The sequence below is a fragment of the Lathyrus oleraceus genome, chromosome 6, assembly GCF_024323335.1.
Source record: "Lathyrus oleraceus cultivar Zhongwan6 chromosome 6, CAAS_Psat_ZW6_1.0, whole genome shotgun sequence".
Taxonomy (NCBI): Eukaryota; Viridiplantae; Streptophyta; class Magnoliopsida; order Fabales; family Fabaceae; genus Lathyrus; species Lathyrus oleraceus.
This window is the reverse complement of record NC_066584.1, coordinates 409,691,077-409,704,373: the sequence shown is the minus strand read 5'-3', so window position 1 is coordinate 409,704,373 and position 13,297 is coordinate 409,691,077. Positions and strand designations below refer to the sequence as shown.

At 33.1% G+C, this 13,297-nt stretch overlaps 1 protein-coding gene across 1 annotated transcript; it reads left to right on the top strand.

Moving 5' to 3' along the window:
* Positions 1–10,897: 10,897 nt before the first annotated feature.
* Positions 10,898–12,682, top strand: LOC127098586 (GRAS family protein RAM1). The gene has a single exon (XM_051037208.1). The coding sequence runs from the start codon at positions 11,013–11,015 to the stop codon at positions 12,456–12,458; it is 1,446 nt and encodes a 481-aa protein (XP_050893165.1). The 5' UTR covers positions 10,898–11,012; the 3' UTR covers positions 12,459–12,682.
* The last annotated feature ends 615 nt before the right edge of the window (positions 12,683–13,297 follow it).

Here is a 13,297-nt window from a genome sequence, read left to right as displayed (position 1 = left end):
ATATATATATATTTCCACGCTTCCCACATTCACACTTTTACTACTCACAACTTACACAAACTCTTACCTTCAACTCTCTGCAACCTCTCTTCAACTTCACTATAACAACATCATGAATCCTCAACAACAACAAGTTTTTGAATACTTCCAACAGATGGTGCTACTGAGCAACAAGTTAAAGCTTCATAACAAGTTGCAACCCCTATTGTTGCTCCTTCAACAACCTCCTATCAAGAACCCCATATTCTTGATCTTCATCCACATATAAACCTTGCAACTCCTTTTGAAAAGCTTGAAGTTCTTTGTGAGTTGTTGGTAAATTTCGACAAACTCAAGGGAAAGGGAATGGATTTAACACAAGAGCTAAAGAATCAAGGGTGGGATAACTACTTCAATCGTCTCTATGGCCCCATCTACACATTCTTGGTGAAAGAATTCTGGAGGTTTGCTGTCTGCAATGGTCATTGCATTGTGTCTTACGTTTTGGGAATTAAGACGGTGATCACTAAGAAATCCATAGCAAAGCTTATAAATATGGAAAAGGCTAGGGGAAGAAGAATCTATAACATAAACCCTAGGGTTAAGTACATGTCCCAGGAAGTTATCCCCACCATCTTCTCTCAGAACCCAGAAGGGAAATCATCCAAGAACGAAGAGCTTCACTAGAATCTGAGGGTATAACTCAAGATCATTATAGGAACCATTCATCATCGTCCTTCTTCTATCTCCTCTGACTACATCAACACGAATCAGAAGTGCATTCTCTATTGTCTGCATAAAGGTCTAAAGTTGAACCTTCCTTCTTTCATCTTCAAGTATTTCAGAGATTCTGTCAGAGACACAAGGAACAACATGAATCCCAGGAACTAAATCCATCTGGGCAGACTCATCTCAGACGTTCTAATAGAGAGTGGTCTGGTGGACCATCTTATCTCCTTGAATCTGATGGAAGACGTCACTGCACATGTGGGAAAGCCTCTAAATGCGAAGAATATAAAGAGTATGGGCTTAATTGACAAGGTCAGAGTCAAATCCACCAGACTTACATATTGGGAAGCTCTGAAGGACCACGGAGAGAGAGTAGATGAGATGTATCTCTTCTCTAAGATAGATCCTCTAGAAGTCATCGCTTTCTACTTACGGCATTTGGAAGCCTAAGGAATTGATATCTCTGGGTTCAACTTGGACCGGCTCCCAGATCAACCCCCCAACTTCCTGAAGAGAAAGAGGGAACCCTCTGAGAAGAAGAAGAAGAAGAAGCTACAGCTGGGAGAATCTTCAGCGACTCAGATGTACCCCGTGCCTATGAGCTCTTTAGAACCAAGTAAGTCTTCCATCTCAAAAACCCCTATTTCTTTTGGTTCTAGGAAACTTGCCTCATCATTACCTTAACCACCCCGACACTCTCAACCACTATAACTACTTCCTCCACCTCACCCTCCACACAAACTACAACTCCTAGAGCAAAATACAAATCCCAACCAACACCTTCTATACCCATCATTTTTTAATCAAATCCATCTGAACCCCCAACATATGACCCTATCACATCTTCACCTCCATTACCTCAATTCAACATCTACACAACATCCATCCCCATCTCTGAATCCATAATTCTCAACGAACCTATATCACCCCTTTCCTCTAACCCCATCCCCCCTTATTATGACCTAAATCCAATTTTGAACATTCTGGTTCAGATATACCATACCCAACCTCCCCAAACCATGAAGACCTTCAGGCCACAATTGACTCTAAAAAGACTCAATCTGTACCAGAATCTTTTGAAACCATTCCAGAACCCTCTAAACGCATTTCTGAACCTTCTAAACCCACTCCTCAACCCTCTGAACCAGCCCTCACCATACCTACCCTTGACTAGGCACTTACTCAGTTCTTAGAGAGTTCCGCTTCAAGACTCAAGAAGCTCTCTAAAGAATCTAGTGTCAGTGGCAATCCTTCTGAAGTAAGGACTCACTAGAACAGGTTCATCAGGTGGATGACTTATGAAGTCTTCAAGCTAAAGGGATTATCTGAAGAAGTCAAAAATGACTATATCAGAGGTGCTGAAGAGAAGATGGAGGCTCGTCTGGCTAAGGAGGCAGATGAGAAGGCGGAGAGAGAACCTGTGGAGAAAGCAGTTGCTGAAGTTACTTCCAAGGAAGCAGTTAAGAAAGCTGCTGCAGCCAGAGAAAAAGCTGAAGCTGAAGCAGCCTTGGCCGCTGAAGCTGCTCAGAAAGCTGCTGAAGACACTGAGAAGACAACAGAGGTTGCTCTGACTCAAGGAGAGTCATCAACAACTGACCTTGCTCCCTTAGTCATCAGGACTCTGGTTGAGTTGTAGAAAGAACAACAACTAGTCAAAGCCATAATCAACAAGCAGAACCAAGTCAACTCCGGCATACAGAATCTGTTAGCTGAGCTTCTTCAGAGGATGCCTCATCCTCCAAACCCTTAGGCACTCTAGGACTCTTTATGTTTTTTTATCTAAGTGTTTTTGACTCTGAGGTTTTATCTTCTGTTTTCTTCTGCTTATGTAAAGTTTTTTCTTTATCAATGAAATGTTTACATTACTTACTTTTTGAGTCTAACAAAAAGGGGGAGAAATAAAAGTATCTTTTGATGAAATAAATTATCTAATTCTCAGAAATGCACTGCTTACATTTTGACATAATCATTGCGTAGTCTGAGTCATTTTTCAGGATCCATCTGAACAAAGGGAAAATGAATCCTTATCTGAGAAACTAATAAATCAAGGCAAGCAACCTAAGAAAATCTGGTAAGAAATTCTCTACCCTAGAAATCCATCTGATACTAAACATTAAAAATTTATTAAGTATCAGACTTAGGGGGAGATTTCTAATCTCAGGGGGAGTCACTCACTATCTGACTCTAATCATTTTTCAATTTTTTATCTCTGAAAAAGTACTAAATGTTTAATCAAAATTCTAAGTTTTGTCATCATCAAAAGGGGGGAGATTGTTAGAAAAAGATTTTGATTCTGCAATATATCTCTAAGTTTTGATGATAACAAAGAATGGAACAATTGGTACCCTAATAATTTTCTTAAGTGTGCAGGATTCTAAGTTAAAATGACTCTGAGGAAATGAATATCTGGCATTATTCAGTCCAAGAAAAGCTGACCCATCATAAAGAAATCAAATCTGACTCTGAATAAGAACACATTTAGGGAACAATCACCTGAAGAATCTTACGCTGAAGCTCAAGCTCTGATATTTGAAGACTGCTCGTGATGTCTGAAGACTGCTCGTGATATCTGAAGACTCTGCAAGAGAAATCTGAAGTCTGCAAGAGATATCTGAAGACTGTAAGAGATATTTGAACTCTAACTATGAAGACTCTGATCATGCTCACTCTGATACATGTTTAACACATCACCTGATTAGAAACTTAGGCTGGAAGTATTCTAATTGTAGCATAATTATTTTTTAAGGAAACTATGGATTATGTTCCAAGACTGCTATGGAAAGGACAAGAAATTTAATACATTTAACTCCCATAGCTGGCAAGAAATATCCATTGATTTCCCTCCAACAGTATCATCTCAAATCACTCTGATACATGTTTAACACATCACCTGATTAGAAACTTAGGCTGGAAGTATTCTAATTGTAGCATAATTATTTTTTAAGGAAACTATGGATTATGTTCCAAGACTGCTATGGAAAGGACAAGAAATTTAATACATTTAACTCCCATAGCTGGCAAGAAATATCCATTGATTTCCCTCCAACAGTATCATCTCAAAGTGCTATATAAAGGCATCCTTACAACTTGCTCAAAAAGAACTTACACACAATGAAAAACTTTGACAAAACAATATTCTCATACTCCAAATACTATCATTATCATTGTTGTAAGAAATACTTTCATAAAAGAGTTTTTGCTCAATATTGTGTGGCTGTGTTTAATCGTTCTTAAAAGTGTGTTTATACTCCTTTTCTAGAAGCATCTAATCAAACACTTGTATTCCTGAAATTGTTTGTAAATCCTTAAGTGACTTGTTTAAGTCTGTAGGCTTGAGAGGGCTAAGAGGTTGTTAAACTCTTAAATATTTTTATAATCTATTGATATTAGTGGATTAAGTCCTTATTGAAGGCAAAATCACCTTGGTCGGGTGGACTGGAGTAGCTTTCAATTTCAAGTGAACCAGAATAAACTCTTTGTGTTGTTAGTATTTATTTTTTGTGTGTGGTGTTGAATTTTTTTTATTCCTATGAAAAAAATTCAAACCCCCTTTTCTTATATTTCTCTACCTTCAATAGGTACATCCACGACTTATATGTTTGAAAGGAAACTTCAAAACAAGTATTGCATCTTAGATTCGACACACATGGCTCTTACTCGCGGTTCGACAAGAAAGAATATCCTTAGTTTCTTAAAAGATAAATTGAAAGGGAACATCAAATATTGTTATTTGACTCTGTTTCATTTATAAATCAATTTTATACATATTAATTATTTTGAATGTTTATGCAGTGAATATTGCCAACTATTTGTTATATGTCCCAAGAAAAATACTATAGTTGTGTTTTACTCATTAAACTCTGAACTCCCCGAATAAGCGGTTAACGCTTTGAATGGGTAAGTGATATTATTTTTAACTTTATATTTGAATAGTTTTTATTCATGTTTAATTTTAACCGACTTGTGTAGAGAGATGGAGGAGTATAATGTACTCTAACATAATATACTTGGTAAAAGGCCATTTTATGTTTCCCCAAAATTAAGTATATTACTTGTGCATTTATTGACATTATATGCTCTATATTATCTTCGCATGCATTAGGGATGGATGGATGAAGCATAAGGTATTAAGTTAATCCATATCTTGTCGTTGTTGTTAACTTATCATAATTTAATATTTGTTCTAATTATATGAGTATAACAACCAAAAACCCTACTCAAAAGAAGATATAGATGACATTCAATTAGGTTGGACTGGAGTCTTTTTATCTTGTTATGATTCTCTAAAACAATAGTTTTTTCTTGGTTGTAAATGTGTAAACTTCCTTAATTTGTTTTGTGCAAATATGTAAATGTGTGCATTCCGGCTTGATGATCAGAACAATGTAAACTTCTAACATTGGTTTAAATGATATGATATATTCCAATTATGTCGCATATTTTGTTATTTTTGTTTTAAAAGTGATATATACAGGTGAAGCTAAGATTTAAAACAATACAAATCTGGTATTCATTAGTTAATAGATTTATAATTATATGATACAGGGTAGTGAAAATGATATAGGTCAGTGAAAATGATACATGCCAATGAAAATGATACGGGAAAAAAAGAGATTTTATCCATCGGTTATTACATAAAACCGAGGAAATGAATACCTTATTACCTCGGTTATTACATAAAACTGAGAGTATATGACGCATACAACAAAACTTAGAAAATAAAAAATATGCAGTTGATGAGGATCAAACCCATGGCCTTTTAATTTATAACCTCAATTTTATAAACACCGAGGTGATAAGTGATTGATTTTTATGTCACCCTTCATTACCTCGGCTGTGTAGCCGAGGTTAAATGCATTTCACGACCCATGTTAGATGTGTTATTTGTAGTTGTGGAAACTTGTTTCAGATCGTATAGAGCCTTTTTAATTTTGAAAACATGAGTAAGATGAGTTTTAAAAAACTAAGAGGATGATCATCATACACTTACTGATGGATGTAACTATTCAAAGACACTCTATTTACATCCATTTAGAAGAGTTTAAGAAAATATAATGCATGCAAAAGATAGAACACCCTTATGGATTCTAATCGAGCTACATGGGGCATAAGTTTCATCAAAATTTACGCCTTCATGTAGATTGTGACCTTTTGCAAAGAGTCTTGTTTTATTTCTTTAAACATTTCCAAAAACATCAAGCTGCCTGTGAAAGATCCACCGGGTACCAATAACTTGATTACCTGATGCTTTGGGAACAAGTTCCTAAATGTTATTTCGTTCAAATTTATTTAAGTTATCTTACATAGTAAGAGACCAATGCTCGTCGATGATAGTTGCCTTAGTTATCTTTGCCTCAATTTACTAAAAAAAGCCACAAAGTTACAAACCTTGTTAAGGGAGTGCCGAGTAATAACCACATTAGAGATGTCAGTAATTATACAGTAAACATATTAATACTCATGTAAGCTAACCAACAAGGTAACAAAATTATTATACATGCTCAACATTTCTCATCAACAGAGTAAACATATTATTACTCATTTAAGCACACTAACAAGGTAAGAAAAGTATTATACATGCTAAACGTTACTCATCAACAAAGTAAATATATTATTACTCAATAAATATGTTCACCAACATGATAACAATAATACTCTACAACTCTCACATTCAACAGAGTCAACTTATAACGCATCAAACAAATCAATACAAGGTGAGAGGTTCCTTATCACATTAGGACCTCTTTATAAAGTCAATTGTCTGCTGTCAATTACTTTTTGTACCCTTATTTTAAAAGTGGTGCAGTATTCGGTAGGATGCCCCACTGTTCCAACATGGAATTCACATTGAACGTTTAGATTGAACCACTTCAGAATCGGAGATATCAACTACTTGAGTGGTTTAGGATCCACCAGTCCCTTTTGGATTAGTTATGATAGCAACTGACAGTATGTTATAGGTATATGGTCAAAACGAGGATGTCTTCCCTCTTGATTGCGCCGAGGCCTAGGTCGATTCCATTGTCGATGTTGATTTTTCAGATTTCGAGGTGGTGCACGAAATGGGCGAGAGAGGAAGATGAAGACTCACATGCAGTTTAGAGCTGGTATGGAAGAGGAGTGAAAAATCTCCCATGAGTTTTCTTTTTTTGAGATTTTAATTGAAGAGAGAGAGAGGATCTGAGAGGATAACATTATGCTTTTTACGATTTTCTCTCTTTCTTTCCTTTTATGGTTTTCAAAATGAAAGAAAGAATATCTAAAAAAAAGCGCAGTGCTCGATAGAGATTGGTATGTGCCTCTTCTCCTTTTCAATGTAAGTCTACAATGTTATATATACCAACCAACTAGGTTTTTTTGCTTTCCTAAACTACAAACAATGCTCTTTTAGATTATTTATGAGTTCAAAATTAGTTTAAATTATTTAAATAAAATAAAATCAAACATTTTTAAATAACTTAGATAAAATCAAAACGAAAATATAATTAATTATATTTATTTTTTCTGAACACTTTGATAAAAACAAAAAATAAAAGGAATTAAAATGAATAAAAATCAGACGCGAAAATACGGGAAACAATTAAATGAATGCAATAAAATAATCTACGCGAAATAAAGTTCTGGAAAACAGACAATCGCGAATCAAATCTCGCAATAAAAAGTGTCCGGTTGAAAAGGCTTAGACTCATCAAAATGAGAACGTAAACGAGATCGAAAAAAATAAAACGGACACAACAGGTTGAATTACGCGAACCTTAGATCAACAAAACAAACAATTGCAAGCCCGATCTCAAAAAATTTCGCCAATTGTATATTGCTTCAACCGATCTGTTTGTAAAATCGAAATTTTATTCAGGTCGTTTCTTTAAGTGTTATGCTTAGAGGAATGCATGTCATGATGTTTAGATGATACAAATATCATGATGGGTGTATTGATTTATTAATTTAAGGACAAAATTGGGGTAAGACAGCGTACATGATATCACATGAATTTTCCTAACCTACTAATATGCCACGAACGCCATGGTCATCCATCTACCCTAATAAGGATGAGTATGTGGTGGTTCAGGACGCCATGGACTAATTCCTTGTCATTAAATGAAACAATGGGTCTCTCACTTTTTTGAGAGCTCTTAAGAAGTGAATCCCTTCACTAGATAACACAATAGCTCTCATCGAGAGGTGAATGGTGAGTGTCATAACACAATAGCTCTCATCGAGAGGTGAATGGTGAGTGTCGATGACAAGAATTCGTCGAATATCACCTCTCTTGCCATTAAAGAATGAGCTGATGAGTAGATCTTCCTAACTGGTGCACAATTGTCCCTTGTCTAAATGGAAGACGAAGTTCTTGAGCATGAGTCAGAGTTGGGCTATTCTATGGCTCTGTTGATGCCTTGAATATTCGATCGTCAAATGTAAATGTGTTATTGGAATGTGTCATTATTACAAAATGTGAAAAGAGAATGTCGTAATATAGTGATTCCCACATACGAGGCCAATTATCTCATTTTAACCTAATGTATCTTGGTGAGAGGTTCAATTTTGATAGAATCGTGGATTCCAGCCATGTTTCCTTTGTTAACGCTTTCCTCAACGGAGGAAGAAAAAAAGGGTAACACCTTCAAATACTCTAACACTTAAGTCAGTGGCTAAATGAGACAAATTATAATGTTTTTAAATTTTAGAGTGTGTATCTTAATTAAGGTTTTACCTTTTGTATAGAGTCTAGAATTTTAGGAGTCCAAAATCTTCTTCGTAAGAAACTTGTGTCATAATATTACTTATCATGCCATCTAACGACATTCCTTCAATCACATCTCTCTTAATTGAGTGTATTTTTAAGGCGAAACTTATTTCGAGAACTCATGTCTCTTCCCTTTTAGAATGCCTTTCCTTGCTCTTCTCAATCCAACCGTTCATGCTGATCAACATTGGGTTGGATCACCTTTAATATGGACTAATGTCTTAATATACCGGTGTTTTCTTGAGGTCTGCTTAAATAGAAAGAAGAGCTATTCATTGGTTTTTTATTTGTTGGACGTGGTTTTATTACATCATAGCCATTTGTTGAACTGTTTAATTACAATACATTTAAAAATTTAAAAGTACATTTTTTTTTTTTCTATATACATACGTATAGTAGTTTGAAGTACTTCAGATTTGATATTGGATAAAGTACTGTGCAAATTAATGATGAACATGAGACATCCTAGTGTTGTCAATGGATTCACTGTATGCTGCAAAATATAGAATGACCAAAGAAAGTTGAAATATATATTCCTACTTTGATCAAAGTCTTCCATTCACAATTTCATATGCTTTTTTTATTCATCAAAGTAAACCATTTTTCTCATTCAGTCATGGTCCATATCTTACTACATACCAAAATGAGAAAAATCAAGTTCAATAATTATTATAGATTACACAAACATTAGTTATAATAACTTTTTTTAAGTATATCATAAATATATTCATGAGTGGCTTTTTGTTAGCATCCATTTGTCTTGGTATATTATATGACGAGAAAGTGTCAAAAAGTTTCCTTTGCAGAGGATCCCTATGTACTTAAGGAATATATGATAAGAAAGCCAAAATCCTTGTAAAACCTCTCTAATCTGTGCCAATTAGAATCAGGTCGACAAGAATAAAAGATCCGAATTTCTTTGTTCTTTCCATCAAAGGGAAGTAACATAAATAAATATTAAAACCTCAAAATATTGTTGCTAACTGATTAATAACAAGTATACTTTAGATGCATGTCGTTGACTATAGTGTGTTTTGTTTCCTATAAGATTTCACAACATAAAGGTATATATATGTATATTATGGAAATGTAGAATATGTATGGTGAAGAAAAGGAATAGTATATTGATAAAGATATATACTAACTTGTTATTATTAATTAGAAGGGCAATGAAAAAAGTGTATGTATAAATTAATAAAAGAGAATTGTTGAAGGACGGTACGATTGATTCCCTAATGACACCGATGTCTCTTGTCCAGTTCGTATGGCATCTTCTAAGCCATCTCAACTACCAAAGGAGTAAAAATCTCTTTAATATATACAATTTCTTTCATTTCAAAAAGTTTTCTAATTTTAATAATAATAATAATAAAATAAATAATGAAAAAATCAATGTGATTTCATGAACCAAGACACTGATTGTAATAAAGAATGTAAAGATGCCCCTCCTTTCTTAATCTCTCCGTCTTATTGCAAAAATTGTATATTTACTATTTCACTTCTCTTTTAATTAAAATTTTCAGTTGTTTTAAACAAGATATAAAATATATATTGAAAAATAGTGAACATTCTGGTACTTTAGTTGAATATCTACCCATAACTATTCATGTAATAACATTTTTTTTATAATAATTTCTCTTAAAATAAATTTAAATTCTAAATAAATTTATCCTAAAAATATCAGTATTTAAGACTATCTTTTAAAGCATAAAAGAAGAATTATCCTACAAAACTCAAAATTTAATACAGTTGAATAGTAGTTAAATAGAAGAACTTTATAAAATATTTATTATAAATAAATTGTGATAAAATAAAACTTCTATTTATTTTGGCTAAGTTAAATCATGATTAGCTTTGACAAGACCTCTAAAAATTTAAAACTTACTTTCCAATTTAAAAATTTGTATAAATATATCCATTTATATTACTTATTACATAGAAAAATAGATTAATGTGCTAATTTTTTTTATTAAAAAAATCTAGCTAGTTCACAGTTATTTTTTTGTTATTTTAATTCTTGTAACAAAAAAATTGTTAATTGGATATTAGTTACTTTATATTTATGATAATTATTTTTAAATTATAAAAAATTTAAATAAATTGAATTCTAAACATTCATCCTAAACAAAATAGATTATTCATCAAAGATATTGACACATCCAAAATTAAACTTACATCCTCAATGTATGTCATATGAATCAATTTCTTATCAGCTCAATCTAATATTCATTATATAAACCTATAATGAAGACTTAAACTATAAAGTCATTGTTATCTTTATTTCTTTTTAATATTTTTTTTATCATAGTACTCCAGGAGTATTAATTAAGAAAGCAGTGGAGTATAAGAAAATAAAAAAATCTTTTGATCCTTCTTTCTTTGGTGTCTTCCTCCTATATATAGCCATGTTATGACATGAAGGAATTTTTGTGAACTTCTCCCTCATAAAAGTCCACAAACCATATCACCCTTTTATGTCATAGATTTTCTCTCTCCCCCTCTCTCACTTTCACAAACACACTCTCTCAAACTCATTATATTTCTCTCATCTTTCAATATGGAAGATTCAGAAGAAGATGAGCTTCTAAATCTCAGTCTTTCAGTTAACAGAGAAAGAAAAAAGAAGGGAAAAATCATCACAAGAGAAAACATTAACAACCACCACCACAATCACAACCACAATCACAACCACAACAACAACACTTTTTCTATGATTTGTACCAATAGAAACTCCTACGAAGGCTACGAAGGAAAAATCTTCAGACTTCTTCAAATGAGAGAACAAATGCTCCGAAAAAGCACCATCAACGTCGAAGACTCAAACGGTCTTCCATTAATTCACCTTCTTCTCACAACCGCAACTTCCGTCGACGAAAACAACTTCGATTCATCTCTCGAAAACCTAACAGATCTTTACCAAACCGTTTCACTCACCGGCGATTCAGTTCAACGAGTCGTCGCTTATTTTACCGACGGCTTAACCGCGAAACTCCTCACAAAAAAATCACCATTCTACGAAATGTTAATGGAAGAACCAACCATCGACGAAGAGTTTCTCGCATTCACAGATCTCTACAGAGTTTCACCGTATTACCAATTCGCTCATTTCACTGCAAATCAAGCTATCTTAGAATGCTTCGAGAAAGAAGAAGAGAGAAACAACCGCTCAATTCACGTGATCGATTTCGATGTTTCATACGGTTTTCAATGGCCTTCACTGATTCAATCACTCTCAGAAAAAGCTACAAGCGCAAACAGAATCTCGCTCAGAATAACTGGATTCGGTAAGAATTTAAAAGAGCTTCAAGAAACTGAATCTAGGTTAATTAGTTTCTCAAAAAGCTTCGTAAACATTGTTTTTGAATTTCAAGGTTTGTTAAGAGGATCGAGAATTATTAACCTAAGGAAGAAGAAAAACGAAACTGTGGCGGTTAATTTAGTTTCTTACCTAAACAAATTAACTTGTTTATTGAAAATTTCTGACACATTGGGATTTGTTCATTCCCTTAACCCTTCCATTGTGGTTATCGTTGAACAAGAAGGTTCTAAGAATCCTTCTAGAACCTTCTTGTCAAGATTCACAGACACATTGCATTATTTTGCAGCAATGTTTGATTCACTTGATGATTGTTTACCATTAGAGAGTATTGAGAGGTTGAGAATTGAGAAGAAACTTTTCGGTAAAGAGATTAAAACCATGCTTAATAACTATGATATAGATGATGGTGGTGGTGGTGGTGGTGTTGATTGTGCAAAATATGAGAAAATGGAAACATGGAAAGTTAGAATGGAGAATCATGCTTTTGTTGGTATGAAAATGAGTTCAAAGTGTTTGATTCAAGCAAAATTGTTGCTTAAGATGAGCACACATTATTGTCCACTTCAGTTTGAGGAAGAAGGTGGTGGTGGTTTCAGAGTTTCTGAAAGAGATGATGGAAAAGCCATTTCATTAGGATGGCAAAATAGGTTTTTGCTTACTGTGTCAGCATGGAAATCACTTTGATGATATGATTTGATATGATAGATCCTAACTCTTTTCATCATCATTTTGTGTGATAATCTACACTAAAAATGATGATTGAAAATGTTACTTTAGCTAATATTTTTGTCATTATTGTTAAGAGCTTTAATTTTATGTAGTTGGTAGAATGTTAAGTAAATATATGAAGCATATATGTATGTATGTAACTTATGGAATTAATTAATGTTCTTCTCTTTTGTTGTTAATTGTGTTAGCATGATGAACCCTAATTTTCTTTTTCTTTTTCTTTTGGGTGAATAACAAACCCTAATTGAAGTGAGGAAGATATCTTTTATGAAACCCAGGTTTATACTTGAGTAAGATGCGGTTTCTTGTTATCCTAAAATGTCATTTTATGTAAAGATAAAGTTATTTTAAAAGGTCCCTTTCAACACTATAAAAAAACTTAAAATTAAAAGATACCGGTGACTTCATGAATCATCTTATAATAATGTAGAAATATAACTAAAAAATATTTCATTTTTATGGGAACTGTTTTTATTCTTGACAAGAACGAGGAGTATGTTATTGCAAAAAATGTTATTGTAAGAATTTAGTCAACAAAAGAAAATTTCACAGCACATGTAAATTTTTTTATGTACATACAATACCAAAACTAAATTGTTAAAATATAAGAAAATTTTGAAGTGATTATGAATGAATACAGTCGGAATATTAAAGAAAATTAAAAAAAAAATTAAAATATAACTTTTTTTACAATGATATCTCATTATATCATCAATATTTTATATATACATATTTTTTTTAATTGCACATACTAAAATATTTATTATTGAGTTATAATTGAATATTTAACTATA

What these genes read in the sequence shown, in the direction of transcription:
- LOC127098586 (XM_051037208.1), top strand. Translation starts at nt 11,013, where the DNA reads ATGGAAGATTCAGAAGAAGATGAGCTTCTAAATCTCAGTCTTTCAGTT.